The sequence below is a fragment of the Crinia signifera genome, chromosome 6 (assembly GCF_055691185.1).
Source record: "Crinia signifera chromosome 6, ASM5569118v1, whole genome shotgun sequence".
Classification (NCBI taxonomy): Eukaryota; Metazoa; Chordata; class Amphibia; order Anura; family Myobatrachidae; genus Crinia; species Crinia signifera.
In genome coordinates this window covers 75776762-75797349 of record NC_139222.1, presented here as the reverse complement: position 1 = coordinate 75797349, position 20588 = coordinate 75776762, and the positions used below count along the sequence as shown (strand labels likewise).

The window sequence follows — 20588 nt, the reverse complement described above, 5'->3', positions numbered from 1 at the left end:
GCACTGGATCTTTGCACCTTTGCCGGTATTTACCTGATATGATGACTGGCTGAAAATAGGATTGTTATCATTGATATCCACAATCTCCAGGCAGACTGGAATCTCAGACGATCTAGGAGGAGAACCATTATCTGAGGCCCTGACAGTGAAATTGAACCACTGCACCTGCTCATAGTCAACAGTACGATTTGCGATTATTTTCCCTGTAATGTAAAAATATAGGTATGCAATATATAGAATAGGATGTGTAAATATTTACAATATAGAATACGAAGACTCTCTTTGTAAAAATATGATTAAATAGATTAGAAATCTTACTCTCTTAATCTCTGCTCATGCATACCTGCCGTGTTGTCTTCCAGTTGGACGTATCCCGCTGGGCGAAGGTTAAGAAGAGAATAAGTGATCTGACCATTAGGCCCTTTATCTGGATCTACAGCAGAAACAGACAGCAGCGTGGTCCCTGCCGTGGCGCCTTCCACTATTCTTTGGGAAAATACAGTCACTCCAAAAGGACGAAATCTAGGGGTATTGTCATTCACATCCAGAACATTAACGGTTAGCTTTGCTGTAAGAAATAGAAGTACAGTACAGTGAAACCTATGTTCTTTGTAACATTGAATATTCCCTTAATCAATTATTTAATTTTTCTCCCTTTGTGTGGCTGTTATATCATTTGTTTTTATTGTTGAGTTTATTGAAAAATCACAGATTATAATCTGCAAAGCCCAGTACACACAGTGAGATATTGGCTAATGGACAATTTTGACTAAGCAGTTATGATTAAGCAATTTTGAGAGAGATTTTTGGCTAGATGCACTGGATATTTTGACTAAGTGATTTTGTATTAAGTCCCATACACACTGGGTGACTTTAAACTGAAAGCCGCTCAAAACAGCATGCTTGAGCGGCTTTCAGCTCAAAACTGCCCAGTGTGCATGGCCTGGCGATGAGCGGGGAGCGCTGCTACACGCTCCCACATCATCGCTGGGAAAGCCGCTCATCTGCTGGTAATACCAGCAGATGAGCGGCTTTGCATAGCACTGCACTATGCAAAGCCGTCCTCCCCCCACGGAACGGCGCCGGGCAAAGCCGCTCCCCCCCCCAGCGATGATAGACAGCGTGTATGGACCTTAAGTAATGGTAGTCTATGATCTAGTCAAAATTGCCTGCACAGTCAATCTATGCTAAGCAATCTATGCTAGACAATATTGACTACGCAGGAAAAAAATAGGGATATTTTGGCTAACCTTCTAGGACAGGCATGTCCAACGTTGGCCCTCCATGTGTTGTGAAACTACACATCCCAGCATGCTTTGCCACAGTTTTGCTATTAGAGAATGTTAAAACTATTGCAAAGCATGCTGGGATGTGTAGTTTCAAAACATCTGGAGGGCCAACGTTGGACATGCCTGTTCTAGGAGATTTTGACTATCTAGTCAAAATTTCCTGCCAAAATCTCACCGTGTGTACACCCCTTTATACGAATCATCTAATCTCAGGAAACAGTAGAACCATAGAACCAGTATACTGAAATACTAAATATGAAGAGTCCTGGGTCCAGCCCATTCCTAAATTACTTACCATTCGGGACACTGACTGATTTGTCAACCACTTGACTTGCATTATCATACACAGAGACCGAAATATCATATGTAGCTACTAGTTCTCTATTCAGTGGAGACTTTACCATTACTGCTCCTAAAAATAAACAAAAGTCACTACATCAATATACAGACAAGCAGATAGTAAATAATCAGAGCATGTGTGGTAAATTTACCTTTTAATTTACAGGATCAAGCTCCAATTTATCAACATAGTTAAAGTAACCAATTATTGTACAAAACAGTAACTTCCCAAGACCACCCCTTAACAAGATCCAGGTAGCTCCCAAGTTCAGTCTGCATAGGCTTAACAACAACCAATAAAGGGACATGCCTTGCCCTTTAAGATGATTAGGTCGGCATCCAAGCCAGCAATGACTATGAGAGTGCAGCAGTGACCAGTTATCATGGTGAGGATGGTGATGTAGGACAATGTATGAGTCAGACAGGAAAGGCTTTACAGAGGTAACAGATCAAACCTTCAGGATTGTGAGCCATAAAGGAAAGAAAAGATTTAGTTGGTTAGTAGCAGTAAACCAAAGTTCATGGGATTATTAATAAGAAAAGACCGTAAGAATAGAGGGGAAAAAGGATTGGAAAGTAAGAGGCTCAGGAGATATAGACAGGAAGAGTGGAATGGTGTAAATTCAATCTGATAAAATAACAAAAACAACCTAAACCAAAACAAAATGGGAAAAGGAAAAACACATTACAAGAAAGTACCTGTTTTGAAGTCAATACTGAAAGCTGCTTGCTGATTGGGCACAAGAACATTGGTGTCATCAGTGGCCAATATTTCTATGATGTAATACTCCAGACGTGGGTTGAGGTCTCGGTCAATGGCAGTGACCTCGGCTATAATGGTTCCCACCACAACTGACTCCAAGACACTCACAGTTTGGATGGGATTGACAAATTCTGGTGGGCAGTCATTAACATCATCAATAAGGATATTTACTGTGGTGCTTCCAGACAAGGGAGTGGTGCCACGGTCCGCGGCCACAACCATCAGCCTGTAGGAATCTTTCTCTTCCCTATCCACTGTTACATTGGCTACCCTTATAACCCCTGTGATTACATCAATGAGAAACCTATCCTGAGCACCACTTTCAATTCGGTAACTTAGTTGTTGGTTGGGGCCACTGTCCGCATCCGTTGCCATGACCTGCACAACAGAAAAACCTAAAAGAGAAACAAACTAAATCAAGTTAAACATAAAGAGAAATTTCTGCCTCCATTTCTGCCACCAATGTCGTTACCACGCTTAAATGGTTTCTTTCTGTCAATTACAGATGGAGCCCCTCTCACTCATTGCTGGTGCTCGCCAGAACGTCCCTGCTGGCGGAAAGGGACTCCATTAGACTGGAACGCGCGTGAGCGTCTCACCCTGCCCGTCTCAGCTTCAGGGATGGCTGGCGGGGCCTGGCGATTCTGTCGACAGCCCTGCAAGCATGAGAGGGGATCCATCTGTACTTTATGAATGAGTCCTCACTGTGATCAACTATGATAACAGACTGACACATACAGTATGCAGTTCTACAAAGCCGATATTCACTCATCTGTGAAAACACTGGCATAAGATGCAACTCACAGATAGAAAGAATGCAGGTGTACTACTCAAACATTAATAATTATAAGCAATATAATTCAATCTGGTACTTGTTTCCTAGCAGTGTGCCCAGATTTATTACATGCGCAAATGTAGTGAAATCGCATCGCATCACGTATAGTAGTAGCATGCGATGCGATTTTCCCGTTCCCGCTCCTATTTAAGTAAATTAGTTATTAGTTAACACATGTCGTCATTACTGTGTCAGCTGTATGAATGTGCAGGTGTGAATGTGTTCCTTAAACACCAGCACTATCAACGCCACCCCGAAGCATGTCGAGCGCAGCGAGCCCCACGAGGGTCGGCGGAAAGCATCCTCCGACCTTTTAATACCTCCACTATCCACGTCGGCGTGGAGTTGATTTTATATAGTGTGGCGAGCGCAGCGAGGGGACGCAGATTACTTTACATGTATTCCGCTCGCCAAGCTTCGAGCTCGCCACACTATATAGAATCAACTCCACGCCGACATGGATAGTGGGGGTATGAAAAGGTCGGAGGACGCTGGCGTTGATACTGGGGTTGACGCTAAACAATGGCATAGGTGCAGGTGCTTACAATTGTGAGCACCCATCACATCTATGCACACATCACATCTCATACCAGCACATCTCATTGTAAGCATTGGGTGTTTGTACAATGAAATATCGCATTGCATAGCATTTGGTGCACTGAGATCGCATTCGACATTTCATTGTATAAGCACTCCTGTGCACTTTATATGGATCGCATGCTACTATAACGCGGCATGCGATGTGATGCAATTTCACTACGGTGAATAGCCCAGTACGCTAAATGCATACTGGGCGCCCTGCTAGGAAACAAGTACCTTCAATTCTATTTTGTATATGTACAGTATATGTAGGACTGAAGCCAAGAGTAGCACCCCCACACCCACACATCCCTGATTGTTTTTAAATAGGAATCCTTGCTGACTGCACATTGGACAAGGTTCTATTAGAAGGTAAGACCTGTATACAGTATGTCAGTTGTGATATGAGTTTCTGAGTGCGGCCCCAATGATTGCTTTGGCACAATGTAATACATATTTACTATGTAACATTGTGTACACCTTTTCACTCCTGTAACATCTCTAATATACATCCGCTGCTCTCACTTACAGATGGAGCAGCTCTCAATGGCGATAGTACAGCCAATCGCCGGTGTGCACCATCTGACAGAAGGGGGAGTGTGCACACGAGAAGCTCGCGCGCCCCGTTCTGACAGAGCCTGCCGCCGCCCCTTGCAGCCCCCACTCACCCTGCACGTCTCCCTGAAGTGGAGATGGACAGGGAAGCCACACCCCGCCGCCGTGCTGATGGGGAAACACAAGCGTGTGAGATGCTCGTGCGTTCCCGTCAGATGGAGCACCTGTCCGCCAGCCTGCACCAGTTCTGGACATCTAGCGATCCTGCAGGCTGGCTGACAAGCATTCCATTTGTATCTAATACTCTTCAACATTTCACTTGCCATCTTTTGGTGCCTTGGATGGTTTGGTTTGGCTGATTTGGTAGCATCCTATGCACCTGTGCCCAGGGTAGCCGAGAGGTATACCGGGCTCCGGTAAAATTTAGGGGCATGGCCTAATAGTGGGAGACATGGCCACCTCCCACGATTAGGCCACGCCCCAAAATGTTTAGAGGGGTTTGAAAAACACTAAAGTTGAGGGGGGGGGGGTTGTTATTGTCTCTCCCCCTCAGCAGCAGCAGCACACCTACAGCATGTGTTGTGCTGACAGCAGGCTCAGCATGACCTCTCACGCTGTCAGTGAGAAACTCATGCTGAGCCTGCTGGCAGCACAGCACATGCTGTAGAGGTGTGTGTTGCTGCGGCTGCCTGGGAGAGATGGCGGGTGAAGGGGGGGTTGGACCAGGGCCCCCACAGGGCCCCTCCAGCAAGCCCGGGCCCGCTGTGACTTTTCTTCTGAAGTTCAGACTCAACTAGATTAATGCTTATAGAGGGCCATCAGGCAGCGTATGTGTATGTTACTGTAATATTGGGATACTGATTCTTATAGTGGGTCCAAGATCTGAAAAGGTAAAGGCTTTTCTGAGCTGAATGAATTGAACACTGACCAATCAGTGCCATATAATAAAAAGGGAATAACTTGTTTTAATAAGGCTGGGTACACACTGGAGCGACTTCCGTCCTTCATTAGCATTCTACAGGACAATAGCAATATAGTTGGTGTTGATGTGCAACACATCAAACCTGCGATGACACTAGCGACCATGGGCACCTGCATATCCGGCATACACACTGCTCTATGGGTATGATTCAGAACCGCTTGCTTATCAGCGGTTGTTTGCTGCTTAGCGCCATCTGGACAAATTTCGCTTTAGGAGGAGAAAACATGGGTATACTGTATCTAAGGGGTGGTCAGGAACACTCATTAAACATACTGACTATCTTATTGTCGGCCACTGGAGGAGTGGATGATGGGTCAGGTCCTCCTCCTTCGAGAAAGTTGTGACAACCGGGCAGAGAGCGATGTGCTGCCCGGCTGCCAGAGTCAGAGCAGGACAGGTCTGCGCAATGGCTATTTTGAAATTTTGTGATGACTCGCTAGCCAAATGAAGCAACCACTGCCGCTCCTGATTGGCTGCCGGATCGCTCCGATTGGTTTGGGAGCTAGCGGGAGATTTCAATATAGCCGCGGACCTGCTCTGAGATTGAATAGAGCTATGGCAGCACACAGCTATCTGTCCAGCTGTCACCGAGCAGCAGCATTTCAGTCCCCCTTGGCAACGAGCATTTCAGTCCCCCTTGGCAATGAGCATTTTACAGCAGTTTACTCCCCTTGGCAAGAGGCATTTCACTCCTGATTGGCAACGAGCATTTTACACCCCCCTCCCTTGGCAATGAGCATTTTACTCCCCCTTGGAGAGCATGTAATCCCCTTTGCCAACGAGCATTTCACTCCCCTGTGGTAGCGAACCAGTAATCCCCCTTGGCAATGAGCATGAAACCCCTTGGAAATGCGTATGAAACCCCTTGGCATCTAGCATGAAACCCCCTTGGCATCCAGCATGAAGCCCCCGGCATCAAGCATGAAGCCCCCGGCATCAAGCATGAAGCCCCCGGCATCAAGCATGAAGCCCCCTGCATCAAGCATGAAGCCCCCGGCATCAAGGATTTAGGTAAGCAGCACTTATGTGGCATCATATGTAATGGGCATCATGGTGTGTGATATAACGGAATGTGGCACAATGTGTAATGGGCATCCCAGTGTGTGGCACAGTGTGTAATGAGCATTATGTTGTGTGGCCTTATGTGTAATTGGCATTATGGCATGCGATATAATGTGTAACGGGCATTACAGCATTTGCTATAATGTGTAATAGGCATTACCATGGGTAGTATAATGTGTAATACCATGCCCATTTTTGTGAGGCCACACCACCTTTTTTGGCACGAGGCAAAGCCACGCGAGGGTCCCTGCTGCAGGATTAGTTGAATCTGGGACCACCCATTATCATATTTCTAGAATCACCAGTGGGAGAAAATATACCATGTAAACATGTATTAATTGTATTGTAATGATGGCATTCTCAATGTATTCCCATAGCATCAGATTCAACAGCTTACCTGGAGGGCTGTTCTCCAGGAGATGCACAACAACACTCAGTGGACTAAAGATTGGTCTATTGTCATTTGCATCTAATATTGTTAAAATAAGAATGGCTGTGTCATTCAGCTTGCCGATATCCTCTGCCACCAGGGTGAGATTCAGCACTGGGACAGAGAAAGCTTCTCGGTCTATAACTCTGCCCACTTTCACAGTCACAACACCTGCAATATAGAAGATTATCAAACAATGTATGTCAAAGTCCAAAAGTGTAGACACACTGCACTTTTAACATAAATAGTACTTCATTAGGCACTTGTGTATTATCACGGCGCCCATCGCATACCGTATTTAATGGTATGCGATGCGATGTTCGCGTTAAATTAACCGGAATGTACAATTAAATATCGCATAGCATCGCATGCCAGCAAATGGCATGCAATGTGATGCGATTTTTAATTGTACAAGCACCCTGATGGGTGCATACAATGTTAAATGCACCCCCATTGTCAATGCCATCCCCACTATCAATGCCAACCCGAAGTGTGGCGAGCCTGCGAGGGGTGGCGGTATGCATCCTCAGACTTTTTCATACCCCCACTATCCACGTCGGTGTGGAGATGAATTTCGAGCGCAGCGAGCCACCGAGCCCCGCAAGGGGACGCGGAATACATGTAAAGTAATCCGCGTTTGCTCGCCACGCTTCGGGCTCGGTGCGCTCACCACACTATCTAAAATCAACTTCACACCGACGTGTATAGTGGGGTATGAAAAGGTCGGAGGACGTGTACCGCCGCCGCTCGCCACGCTTTGGGTTGGTGTTGATAGTGGGGGTGCCATTGAAAATGGGGGTGCATTTAACATTGTAAGCACCCATCGGGGTGCTTGTACAATTAAAAATCGCATCGCATGCCGCTATATTGCGATGAGATGCACTTCAATAAAAATCGTGGGCGCCGTGCTAATACACAAGTACCCTTTATTACTATCAGTGTAAACAGCTAACTTTTACTGTATAGTAATTTACGACATTGAATGTAAATGTTGTTAAACAATAAATCCAGTGAGATCAGAGGTGTAACCACTACCTGCACTTGATCTCCTGTGGGAACAAAGTAGCAAAGATGGAGCTAAAATCCCAGGTACTTGTGTACTTTCACGGCACTCATCGCATGCCATCGCATGCCAAATGTAGTGGCATGCGATGGCATGCGATTTTTGCAGGTTTTTTTTTTTAGTATTTTTTGAAAAATCGCATGCGATGCGATCACATGCGATTTTTAACAGAAATGCATCCAAATGCATTGAAATTAGTATCAAACATGTTCAATGGCCCCAAATGTCATTTTTGAGGATGTACCACCCCCACTATCAACGCGAACCCGAAGCGTGGCGAGCGGCGGAGGTACGCGTCCTACGACCTTTTCATACCCCCACTATCCATGTCGGCGTGGAGTTGAGAATAGAAAGTGTGGCGAGCGCAGCGAGCCACCGAACCCCGAAGCGTGGCGAGCGCAGCGGACACCTGTGAAGCCCCCGAGGGGACGCGTATACCTGTGAAGGTATCCGTGTCCGCTCGCCACGCTTCGGGCTCGCCACACTTTCTATTCTCAACTCCACGCCGACGTGGATAGTGGGGGTATGAAAAGGTCGTAGAACGCGTACCGCCGCCCCTAGCGGGCTCGCCACGCTTTGGGTTCGCGTTGATAGTGGGGGTGGTACAGCCTCAAAAATGACATTTGGGGGCCATTGAACATGTTTGATACTAATTTCAATGCATTTCTGTTAAAGATCGCATGCGATGCGATTTTTTCCTATACGATGGACATCGTGGGAACCGTGATTGTACACAAGTACCAAATCCCATTGTGGTTTGGGTACCTCACTATTGGCTGTATGAAGATTATCACCAAATGGTAAATGTTTGTGTAGAAAGATGGCTATGTTTTCAAGTTAGCAGATGTACCCGCCAGCCAAGATAATGAGTTGGCTATAGTTCGGACAAACATGATACATGCAGAGCAGTGAAAACCTAGATTTAATTTATAGCAGGCATGGCTAAATGCCAGCATGCCTTGCCATAGTTTTAGCATTTCCTAATAGCAAAACTGTGGCATAGCATGATGGAACTTGTAGTTTCACAACAGCTGAAGGTCCATAGTTTGTCCATGCCCGATTTAGAGGTAATCAGGGAATATTTTTTTGGACTCAAGAGCACTTTGAGACAGCATCAAACTTTCAAACCATTTCAAAGAAGAGTGGAGATAGTTCTGATTATATATGTGAAGTGCAACACATTTTGATTCTTCCAAATGCACTTAAGAGAAGCACATTGTTAGATGCAATTTAATCAAAAACCTTCAAGAGTCCAAAAGGTAACAAATAAATATATTTTTTCCTAAAATGACAACTCTGCAATCTCATACTTCATTTAGAAAATGGAAGAGGCTAAACTGAGCAGTACTTACCAATTATGAGGGTGTTAATAAAGTAATAGGAGATTGAACTGGAATGTGACATTTAAGATAGTGTTTACAATATCGCCTAGTGTATACACTACATATCGTTAATGATGAGCGTGGGGTCTGTGGGGTCTTTTTTTAATTTTTTTTTTTACACACACTGTGATTTTGTGGGTGTCCTGTGGCCACTGTGCGCTGATCAGTGACGTACATCACTGATCAGCTTTTTCGGCACAGGGTTGATCTATTTTTTTTTTTTTTTGATCAAATTCCTGTTGCCTTTGAGCGCTGTTCAGTGACGGACGTTACTGACCAACATCTGTGCTCAATTTTTGGCGCAGGACCTTTTTTTTTTCTGCACTACATACACACTACACACTACATACCCCCCCGGGTTGAAATAAAGTTTGTACCCCCTCTACACTATACACGTGTTGAAACATTTCACTACCAGAAACACAAAAATAAAAATGGCATCCCAAATGTCATCCCAAATGTCATCCCAGTCATCCAGAAGAATGTATTCAGCGGAGGAGGCATATGCCATGCTTGCCTCTGACTCTGACACAGCCAGTGATGCAAGCGGGGAATTTGAAGGATTCATCTTAAGCTCCTCTTCCTCCTCTAGTGATGAGGGACCCCCTCAAAGACGCCCCCGTAGAGCAGCTGAGACCCCCCCAATAATTGATCTCGTATGGACCCCACCACCAGACAATTTTGAGCCCCAGGTTCCTGAGTTTTTGGCCATCCCAGGAATCCAATTTGATTCCACAGGTCTCAGAGAAATTGACTTTTTCAAATTATTTTTCTCTGATGATTTTATAAATTTAATGGTGGACCAAACTAATTTATATGCCCAGCAGTTTATTGCTCAAAACCCCACGTCATCATTTGCTAGGTGGACCCCTGTAGATGCAGTAGAGATGATGACATTTTGGGGTCTGGTGTTTCATATGGGCATAGTAAAAAAGCCAGAAATTAGGCAATATTGGAGTACAGATGTTCTGTACAGCACCCCACTTTACCGTATGGCCATGACCCGGACTCGTTTTGAGTTAATCCTTAAATTTTTGCATTACAACGATAATGCACAGTGCCCACCCAGAGATGATCCCACCTTTGACCGGCTATTCAAAGTCAGGCCGGTCATTGATCATTTCAGTGCCAAATTTGCAGAGATGTACATCCCAGATAAATTCATTTGCATAGACGAGTCCCTTATACATTTTAAAGGAAGGGTTAAATTCCGCCAGTACCTTCCCAATAAGAGGGCAAGGTATGGCATAAAAATGTATAAGCTGTGTGAAAGCACCTCAGGGTACACCCACAGGTTTAGTTTATATGAAGGGAAGGATTCAAGAATTGAACCGCCAGAATGCCCCCCCTCCCTCGTAGGTGTTAGTGGAAAAATTGTCTGGGATTTAGTGCACCCCTTCCTGGATAAAGGTTATCACCTCTATGTGGATAACTTTTACACTAGCATCCCCCTGTTTAAGGCCCTTGGTTCAAGAGGTACAGCAGCTTGCGGTACTGTGCGCAAGAACCAAAGAGGCCTCCCAAAAACGCACATTGCCCAAGTAATGAGAAGGGGTGAAAGCAGGGCACAATCCACCGAAAATATGTTGTTGGTCAAATATAAGGACAAGAGGGATGTCCTTATACTGACAACAATTCACGGAGACAGTACCACCTCCGTCCCTGTACGAGGTACCAGTACCCACACCTCAAAACCTATTTGTATCCTGGATTACAATAAGTACATGGGCGGAGTGGATCTTTCAGATCAGGTACTGAAGCCGTACAGTGCCCTGCGGAAAACAAAAATCTGGTACAAGAAGCTGGCCGTGTATATCATCCAGATGGCACTGTATAACGCTTACGTGCTATTCCGTTCTACCAGCCAGAGGGGGACATTTATGCACTTTCAAGAGGAAGTCATAAAGGGCCTAATATTTGGGAACCAGCAGGCAGAGGGCCCCAGTACTTCTAGTACTGGCCCCCGTATTGTACCAGGGCAGCATTTTCCTGATGAAATCCCCTCCACTGGAAAAAAGGGCAGGACACAAAAAAGTTGCAAAGTTTGCTATAAAAAGGGAATAAGAAAGCAAACTATTTTCCAGTGTGACACTTGCCCCGACAAACCCGGCCTATGTATAAAGGAGTGTTTTAAAATATACCACACATCTATGGATTATTAGGTTCATCATTTCACCGTGCTTCGGGGGTCTTGCTAATGCCACATAGCACCCACCATTCATTCCACCAGAATCTGAGCTGCAAAATCCAAAAATCACTCCTTCCCTTCTGAGTCCTGCCATGCACCCAACTGGTATTTTTTGGTCACATGTGAGGCATTGCCGTACTCGGGAGAAATTGGGGCACAGATTTTGGGGTGCTTTTTCTCCTTCATACCTTATGAAAATGAAAAATTTTGAGCCAGAACTGCATTTTTGTGTAAAGAAATGTAATTTTTCATTTGCACAGCCCAGTTGTATCAAAATTGGTGAAACCCCTGGGGGTTTGAAATGTACACTATACCCCTAGATGAATTCCCTGAGGGGTGTAGTTTGCAAAATGGGGTCACTTGTGGGGGGTTCCACTGTATTGGTGCTTTGGGGGTCTTGCTAATGCGACATAGCACCCACCAACATTCCACCAGAATCTGTGCTGCAAAATCCAAATATCACTCCTTCCCTTCTGAGTCCTGCCATTTTTTGGTCACACATGAAGCATTGCCGTACTCGGGAGAAATTGGGGCACAGATTTTGGGGTGCTTTGTCTCCTTCATTCCTTGTGAAAATGAAAAATTTTGAGCCAGAACTGCATTTTTGTGTAAAAAATTTAATTTTTCATTTTCACTGCCCAGTTGTACCACAATTGGTGAAACCCCTGGGGGTTTGAAATGTACATTATACCCCTAGATGAATTCCCAGAGGGGTGTAGTTTGCAAAATGGGGTCACTTGTGGGGGGCTTCCACTGTATTGGTGCTTTGGGGGTCTTGCTAATGCGACATAGCACCCACCAAAATTCCACCAGAATCTGAGCTGCAAAATACAAAAATCACTCCTTCCCTTCTGAGTCCTGCCATGCACCCAAATGGTATTTTTTTTTCACATATGAGGCATTGCCGTACTCGGGAGAAATTGGGGCACAGATTTTGGGGTGCTTTGTCTCCTTCGTTCCTTGTGAAAATGAAAAATTTTGAGCCAGAACTGCATTTTTGTGTAAAAAATTTAATTTTTCATTTTCACTGCCCAGTTGTACCACAATTGGTGAAACCCCGGGGGGTTTGAAATGTACATTATACCCCTAGATGCATTCCCTGAGGGGTGTAGTTTGCAAAATGGGGTCACTTGTGGGGGGCTTCCACTGTATTGGTGCTTTGGGGGTCTTGCTAATGCGACATAGCACCCACCAAAATTCCACCAGAATCTGAGCTGCAAAATACAAAAATCACTCCTTTCCTTCTGAGTCCTGCCATGCACCCAAATGGTATTTTTTGGTCACATGTGAGGCATTGCCATACTCGGGAGAAATTGGTGCACAGATTTTGGGGTGCTTTTTCTCCTTTATACCTTATGAAAATGAAAAATTTTGAGCCAGAACTGCATTTTTGTGTAAAAAAATGTAATTTTTCATTTGCACAGCCCAGTTGTATCAAAATTGGTGAAACCCCTGGGGGTTTGAAATGTACACTATACCTCTAGATGAATTCCCTGAGGGGTGTAGTTTGCAAAATGGGGTCACTTGTGGGGGGCTTCCACTGTATTGGTGCTTTGGGGGTCTTGCTAATGCGACATAGCACCCACCAAAATTCCACCAGAATCTGAGCTGCAAAATACAAAAATCACTCCTTCCCTTCTGAGTCCTGCCATGCACCCAAATGGTATTTTTTGGTCACATGTGAGGCATTGCCGTACTCGGGAGAAATTGGGGCACAGATTTTGGGGTGCTTTGTCTCCTTCATTCCTTGTGAAAATGAAAAATTTTGAGCCAGAACTGCATTTTTGTGTAAAAAAATGTAATTTTTCATTTGCACAGCCCAGTTGTATCAAAATTGGTGAAACCCCTGGGGGTTTGAAATGTACACTATACCCCTAGATGAATTCCCTGAGGGGTGTAGTTTGCAAAATGGGGTCACTTGTGGGGGGCTTCCACTGTATTGGTGCTTTGGGGGTCTTGCTAATGCGACATAGCACCCACCAAAATTCCACCAGAATCTGAGCTGCAAAATACAAAAATCACTCCTTCCCTTCTGAGTCCTGCCATGCACCCAAATGGTATTTTTTGGTCACATGTGAGGCATTGCCGTACTCGGGAGAAATTGGGGCACAGATTTTGGGGTGCTTTGTCTCCTTTATTCCTTGTGAAAATGAAAAATTTTGAGCCAGAACTGCATTTTTGTGTAAAAAATTTAATTTTTCATTTTCATTTGTACCACAATTGGTGAAACCCCTGGGGGTTTGAAATGTACATTATACCCCTAGATGAATTCCCTGAGGGGTGTAGTTTGCAAAATGGGGTCACTTGTGGGGGGGTTCCTAACTTTTAGCATCTTATGGTGCCTAGAAACCTACATGGTGCCTAAAAAATAATCTCATAAAAAGGAGGCTCCAAAATCAAGTAGGTGCTCCTTCCATTATGAAGCCTGTGGTTTGGTCAACGTGCACACTAGGGCCACATATAGGATATTTATGAAAACAAAAGAATTGGGGGAATCAATTTTTAGTCACATTTCTCTAGTAAAATGTACTGTGTTCCTTAGAAAAATGTATTAAAATTGAAAATCTGCAAAAAAAATGAAATTTTGAAATTTCACCTACACTTTGTTTTAATTCCTGTGAAACACCTAAAGGGTTAACAAACTTCCAAAATGCTGTTTTGAATACTGTGAGGGGTGCAGTTTTTGAAATGGCATCATTTATGGGGGTGTCTCACATACAAGTCCCTCAAAGTCACATCAGAACTGAACTGGTCCCTAAAAAAATCAGTGTTTGAAATTTTCTTGAAAATTTGAGAATTTGCTATTCATATTTTAAGCCTCCTAGTGTCCAAAAAAATTAAAAGGAGGTTGAAATAATGATGGCAACATAAAGTAGACATATGGTCTATGTTAGTTATTAACTATTTTGAGTGGTATGATTATTTGTCTCACAAGCAGAAAATTTAACATTTTGAAAATTGCTAAATTTTCCATTTTTTTACGACATTTTGGTATTTTTCACAAAAAAACACAGACTGTATCGACGAAAATTTACCACTAACTTGAAGTACAATGTGTCACGAGAAAACAATCTCAAAATCACTGGGATAAGTAAAAGCAAAAAAAAGTTATCCCCACTTAAGTGATACATGTCAGATTTGAAAAAAAGGGCTCTGTCAGGAAGGCAAAAACTGGCTGCGGCGGGAAGGGGTTAATGTCACTCCCCTCGCGCCCTGCATCGGCAAGTGTGTGTATGCAGTTGCTGATGCCGCCACCCCACTACCACCCCACTGGTTGGTGCCGCCACCCCACCGCCACCAATATCGATGGCGGAGAGGAATCGTTAAGTGTGTATGGGGCTTCACGCTTTGTACATCTAGAGCATTTTCAACCTCTCAATGAACCTAGGCATCCTTGTAGTTTGTGGACAAATCTCCCATATGTGAACTATCTACCTACACTGGTGTGGAAAGCTAGATGACACATTAGATGACATTGGAATTGATGCCATCGTCAGCGATTTCCTCTGAACTTTTGGGAAAACGATACACACCAAGCGATTTTATGAATGATATCGTCAGTGGCCACATCCAGGAGTATGGCAGACATTGACGATATCCTCAGATTGAGCTGCATGTACAGGTGACAGAGGACTTCGCTAATGACCCAACGTTCTCTTCCTGTCCCCGGGGCCTTGCTGCTAGGGTGGCCCTGCTCTCTTCCCCTGCACACTTCTGTCTTCCATCCATCTTTTTGACCATGTGTGTCACATTTTCTTTCTGAGCCTCTGCTTCTGTTTCTGTCACCCACTTTTAGAACTAGATTAAATAAGGTGCAAATTTCTATCTGTATATGGGTATGGGTCATAGGGTTGACAGCACAAAGGTCAACATGCATTGGGTCAACCACTAAAGGTCGACATGCATCAAGGTCAACATGTCACTCTGAAGGTCGACATGGGGTTCGGTCGACAGGGTCATTAGGTGGACACATGCATTAGGTCGCATGGGCAAGGTCGACATTGGGTATTTTTGTCCCGAATGTTGACAGAGTCAACATGGAGACCGGAACGTTGTGGTCGCCATGCTTCAGGCACGATGCCTCGCTACGCTTGGCACAGTATTTTATTCTCCCTCCACACACTAGTGGATGGTAGGGCATGAAATACCGCCTGTCGGCACATATCTGCTAAAAAAAAAAGGTGAAAAAGCCTATGTCAACCTAATGACCTTGTCGATCTTCAGACATGTTGACCTTTAGTGGTCAACCCAATGCATGTCAACATTAGTGCTGTCGACCTAACAACCGTATTCCCTGTATACACATCAGATTATTATGGAGAAAAACCTGCCACATTGATAAATGGGTAAAACCCCCGTTTGTTTCGATCTAACCCATGTTGACCTCGAACCATGTTGACCTTGCTGCTTGTCGACCTAGTTGTTGTAGACCAAATGACCGTATCCCGACCAGACATATGCTAGAAGTGCCACAGCAGAGAGCGACACCTCATGCAGGGAAGAGGAACTGCACAGATTTTGAAAGATGCAGGGTGCTAGAATGAACTCTATATTACTGACAGGCAGAAATAGTAAAACAATAACACTGTAGGTGCACTTAATTATAACACAAATACAACATCAAGGGCCACATTTAATAATGAGTGATGTTCTTGTTATCACTTATTACTAATGTTAAATGGTGCTCCAACCAAACAGCTCCTCTCATTTTTCCAACACATGACAGTTAGGACCTGACTGGCTGGAATGCCCTTTAATATTAGCAACAAGTGATACCAAGATCATCACTTTGTAAATCGGTCCCTAGTTCCTATGCAATTGTAACACTTCAAACTGTTTATAGCATGATGACATCAAAGATGTCCTTCATAGTACTATATTTATGTTATATTTAGCAGTGCTTACAACTCCTGAGTAACTTTTATTGAGCAGTGCATAACGTGAATACAGTCTTACCTGTGCTGTTGTGCATGGTAAACAGATCCATTTGAGACCCAAGTAGACGATATGACACCAGGGCATTCGGTCCTAGGTCATTATCTAAAGCTAGAATAGGTCCATTCAGGACATTGATGGGTGAGCCTAGATCAAACATGAGAGTCAGAATCTTGAAAACAGATGTCACAATGAGCCTCTGTAGATCACTTCAATTTTTGTGCCCCCCCCCCCCCCCCCCTTATACCCAACAAATCCCATGAATTGCTGTGACAAACAGTAATAATGAATGAGAGATATACAATGAGGCCCAAACACATATGCTTTAGTGATGGCTCAGGCTGTTGTAGCCGTAGCAGACTGAATTGACCCAGACGGTCCTGTAGGGAAATAAATATAATGATCAGTCCTTATGCATGTGGAGATTTGGCATAGAAATATTAAGGCTTGGATTGCAGAAATCTTGATGACCTCTTCTCAGGTCTACTTGTGTTCTTGTTATATCTCTAAATAGATAAACATTCAATTATGAACACCCAGATACCATGTGAAACAAGTTCAGTAGGAATTATTGATATACCGTAATTAGTGCTTATCTATTATATTGCTTTAATCTACTCAAAGCACATTTCTGTGTTATAATCACAGTCATGGAAGTTTACACTTCAAGCACAACATGCACTAAGCTTCAAAAGTGATAAAATGGAGAGTAATAAACAGCCAGCCAATCAGCTCCTACCTGCCATGTCACAGACTGTGTTTGAAAAATGTCATACAGGAGCGGATTGGTTGGTTGTGTATCACTCTCCATTTTATCACTTTTGAAGCTTAGTGCATCTGGCCCCAAATGAGGCATTCTTGTGACATAGTGATAACGGTTAAATGATAAATGTTGCTACCACACTGCCAGGCACAAGTTATGTATAATACCTACAGCATGTACTTTGCAGGACAGTATACAGTCTGCAAAATACAGTGCAAATACAGTGCAAAAGAATGGATTGTCTATGCCTGGTAGGGTAATCCATTTGCAGTATTCCGAAATAGTGAGTGGTCGTAAAAAAACGTTGCTTCTAGTAATTTCTTAAAATTTGGAATTACTAAGGCATAAGAATCATTGATCTGGGAGGCCAGCACACAGCAGGGGTTCAATCAGCAAAAGTATTACATGTAAGTTGTTGTGAAGCCTAATTAACAGATACATATGGAATAGTGCATTGAACAATCACTGTAAATATAAAATACAGTATGTACCACGGGCAGTAGTGAATAAAGCCTGTCCACCATTATATTAGTACAGGCATGTCTGCCATTATATACACATCAGCATATTCTGCATTATCATCTATATATATGTCTAGTGTCCGTGAGTCTCCGAAACACTGCCATCTGATGGCAGAGAGTGAAACTACATCTCTTTCTCACACATGCACAAACACAGAAGGTAGCAGACTAGCTTTCGAAGCTTTTGCTTCAAGCGGGCTTACTAGTGTAGTAAATATTTAAGCACAATAGTGGGGAAGGGGTTAAAACTCCTCTCTTGACCTCCCATTATGGTGCACTGCTTTTATTGATTCATTTTTAAGATTTTGGGAGAAGGAACACAATATTTGAATTCAATGGCCTCTTTCTAAGTTGTGTATTAAGTATATAATTATTGTTCTTTTCACTATTGAAAAGAAACCATTTCAACGTAATAGAACAGCCTTTACTTATAGTCTATACTACCTGCTGGAGAGTTCTCCATGATCTCTGCCTGATAGGATCCCTGAGAGAACACAGGTCGGTTATCATTCTCGTCGGAGATCGTCACAATCAACAGGTCGAAATCCTGATCAGAGAAACAGACAAGTCTAGTTCACAAACTGCATAATGTCTCAGCTTCACAAAGTAATCTCCATGCCAACAACATAAGCTGTGGACTGTGGGGTACATTAGTAACAGCAGCCTGAAAAAACACATTTCACTGCTTCAGACATGAGGAAATGATGAAAAACTATGCCCACGTTGATAAACATAGGTTGCAGGTGAATGTACAGTACATACTGTAAGAATAAATATACATGGTACATAGCAAATGTAATCAAAGTTCTCTTCAACAGGGCAGGCACTCCAGACCCGGGCCCAGGCAGATAGGGGGCCCAGGACTGGAGTTTCTAACATATAGGGGTATTAAGCCTCAACAAGAGATAAATGCAAGGGTGATAAAGAGAGATAAACATCCAGCCAATCAGCTCTTTACTGACTTTTTTCAAACACAGCCTGTAACATGGCAGTTAGCAGGTGATTGGCTGGATGTGTAGCTCTCTTTATCACTCTTGCATTTATCTCTTGTTAAGGCTTAATACATCTGCCCCATTATTTGTCATAAACAAAGTTCAAATTTCCCTTGAAGCAATGTAGAGGTTGGGAAATGCAGCCAGTACTGCCGACACAGGTATCACCAGGCATTCAGGGTGTTCGGGGAATGTGTCCAGCCTATTTTTTTAGTCCCGGGCAGCACAATTTTTGAGGGCAGCCCTGCTCTTAAATGTAACCTCACCCTTCTAGAGTTCCGGATATTTTCTGGATTGTCCTTCACAGTCACTGTTAGCCTGTACTCAGAAACCTTCTCTCTGTCCAGCTGGCGATTCACATAAACTATTCCAGACTGAAAGAAAAAAGTGTAGAAATAACAGCATGAACATTGTAAGTAACAGACACAAACTTAAAAGTAGTACTGACCATAAAAAGATGTTTGGTCAATGAATCAAGGTTTGCACACTTACATTTCTGAGGTGATATTCAATACATAAAGGGCCTGACTGGTGTACTCACATTGCCACAGCATAATTGATATGCTGAAGCCATTTGGGGGGTGGCGACGGAGACTGCTCTTCAAAACAGAGGGCATGTGGCCCACATTTTGCTAAATCACTGAGGCCGAGCTCTGCATTTTCTGACACAGATTTCTTGGTCCCGCAAGCTTGAACAGCCTAACAATCCTGAAGGTTACTCAAAAGTATGCAAGTTATCCAATGGCTGTGCTTAGGGATGGATGGGAATAGGTAAAAACCAGAACCAGACCCTGAAAAGCCAGACCGTACTGGCTTCATTCCTGAAACTGCTATTCCGGAGCTTGTAGTGTCCACTTTAGGGAGTGCCTGTCTTGGGGATGTCTCATCCAGGGTGCCTGTGACAGCTGTCATCTGGGAGATGGGGAAGGAGACCCTGTTTGGTCAGGGGACGTAGTAAAAACCAGAACAGTCTGGACCAGCGTTCGCCAACCCGTCGCTCGCGAGCGACGGGTAGCTCGCCGGGTGTTTTAGAGTAGCTCGGGGACTCCAGTCCCCGCTGCCGCTCGTGTAATGGCGGCGACTGGGCAGGGTGAGTGCGACCGCCTCTAAGCGCCATCAAGCGGCACGGGCGCAGCAGCAGCATGCGCCTCGCGGCATCTAGCACAGCAGGAGCACGCGTGGGCGGAGTCCTCCTGCCACGCATTGGCCGTGTTGGTGTGTATGCGGTAACACGGCGGCGTACCGGCGACAGACTGCAGATAGGGACCCTGGAGTGACTGACAGCCCGGGAGCGAAGGGAGAGGTTTCCCCAGCAGCGCACGGACCTGAGTGAGTTCCCGCCCGTCACCGCGCACTGTTTGTCCACGGGTTGCCGCACTTATCGACGCCACAGGTATAATGGGCATCATGTGTATGGCATATGTTTAATGAGTCATTAAACATATGCCACACAAATAATGTCCATTAAACATATGCCCCACACCTTGATACTCATTAATTAATAATCATCAAGGTGTGTGGGGCATATGCCACACACGATGCCACACACTTGATGCTCATTAATAATGAGCTTCACGCTGTGGGGCATTTGTATAATGGGCATCATGTGTGGCATATGCCCCAGATACCTTAATGATTATTAATTAATGAGCATCAAGGTGTGGGGCATATGTGTAATGGGCATCATTTGTGTGGCATATGTTTAATGAGCATCACAGTGTGTGGCATATGTTTAATGAGCATCACAGTGTGTGGCATATGATTAATGGAGCATCACGGTGTGGCATATGTATAATGGAGCATCACGGTGTGGCATATGTATAATGGAGCATCACGGTGTGGCATATGTATAATGGAGCATCACGGTGTGGCATATGTATAATGGGCATCACGGTGTGTGGCATATGTAT

At 44.2% G+C, this 20588-nt stretch overlaps 1 protein-coding gene across 3 annotated transcripts in view; it reads right to left on the bottom strand.

The window, feature by feature from the left end:
• Nucleotides 1-20588, bottom strand: part of CDH23 (cadherin related 23) — a 914269-nt gene that overhangs the window by 53171 nt on the left and 840510 nt on the right. For 2 of the 3 annotated variants that reach the window (XM_083146306.1, XM_083146304.1), the window contains exons 42-49: nt 18945-19052; nt 18131-18233; nt 16424-16549; nt 6802-7005; nt 2328-2786; nt 1585-1701; nt 344-568; nt 34-203 (exon numbers count right to left, since the gene is read on the bottom strand). In XM_083146306.1, coding sequence (XP_083002432.1) covers nt 34-203; nt 344-568; nt 1585-1701; nt 2328-2786; nt 6802-7005; nt 16424-16549; nt 18131-18233; nt 18945-19052 — 1512 coding nt within the window. The remainder of the gene's footprint in view (nt 1-33; nt 204-343; nt 569-1584; nt 1702-2327; nt 2787-6801; nt 7006-16423; nt 16550-18130; nt 18234-18944; nt 19053-20588) is intronic. The other variant, XM_083146305.1, reaches the window with a different exon arrangement.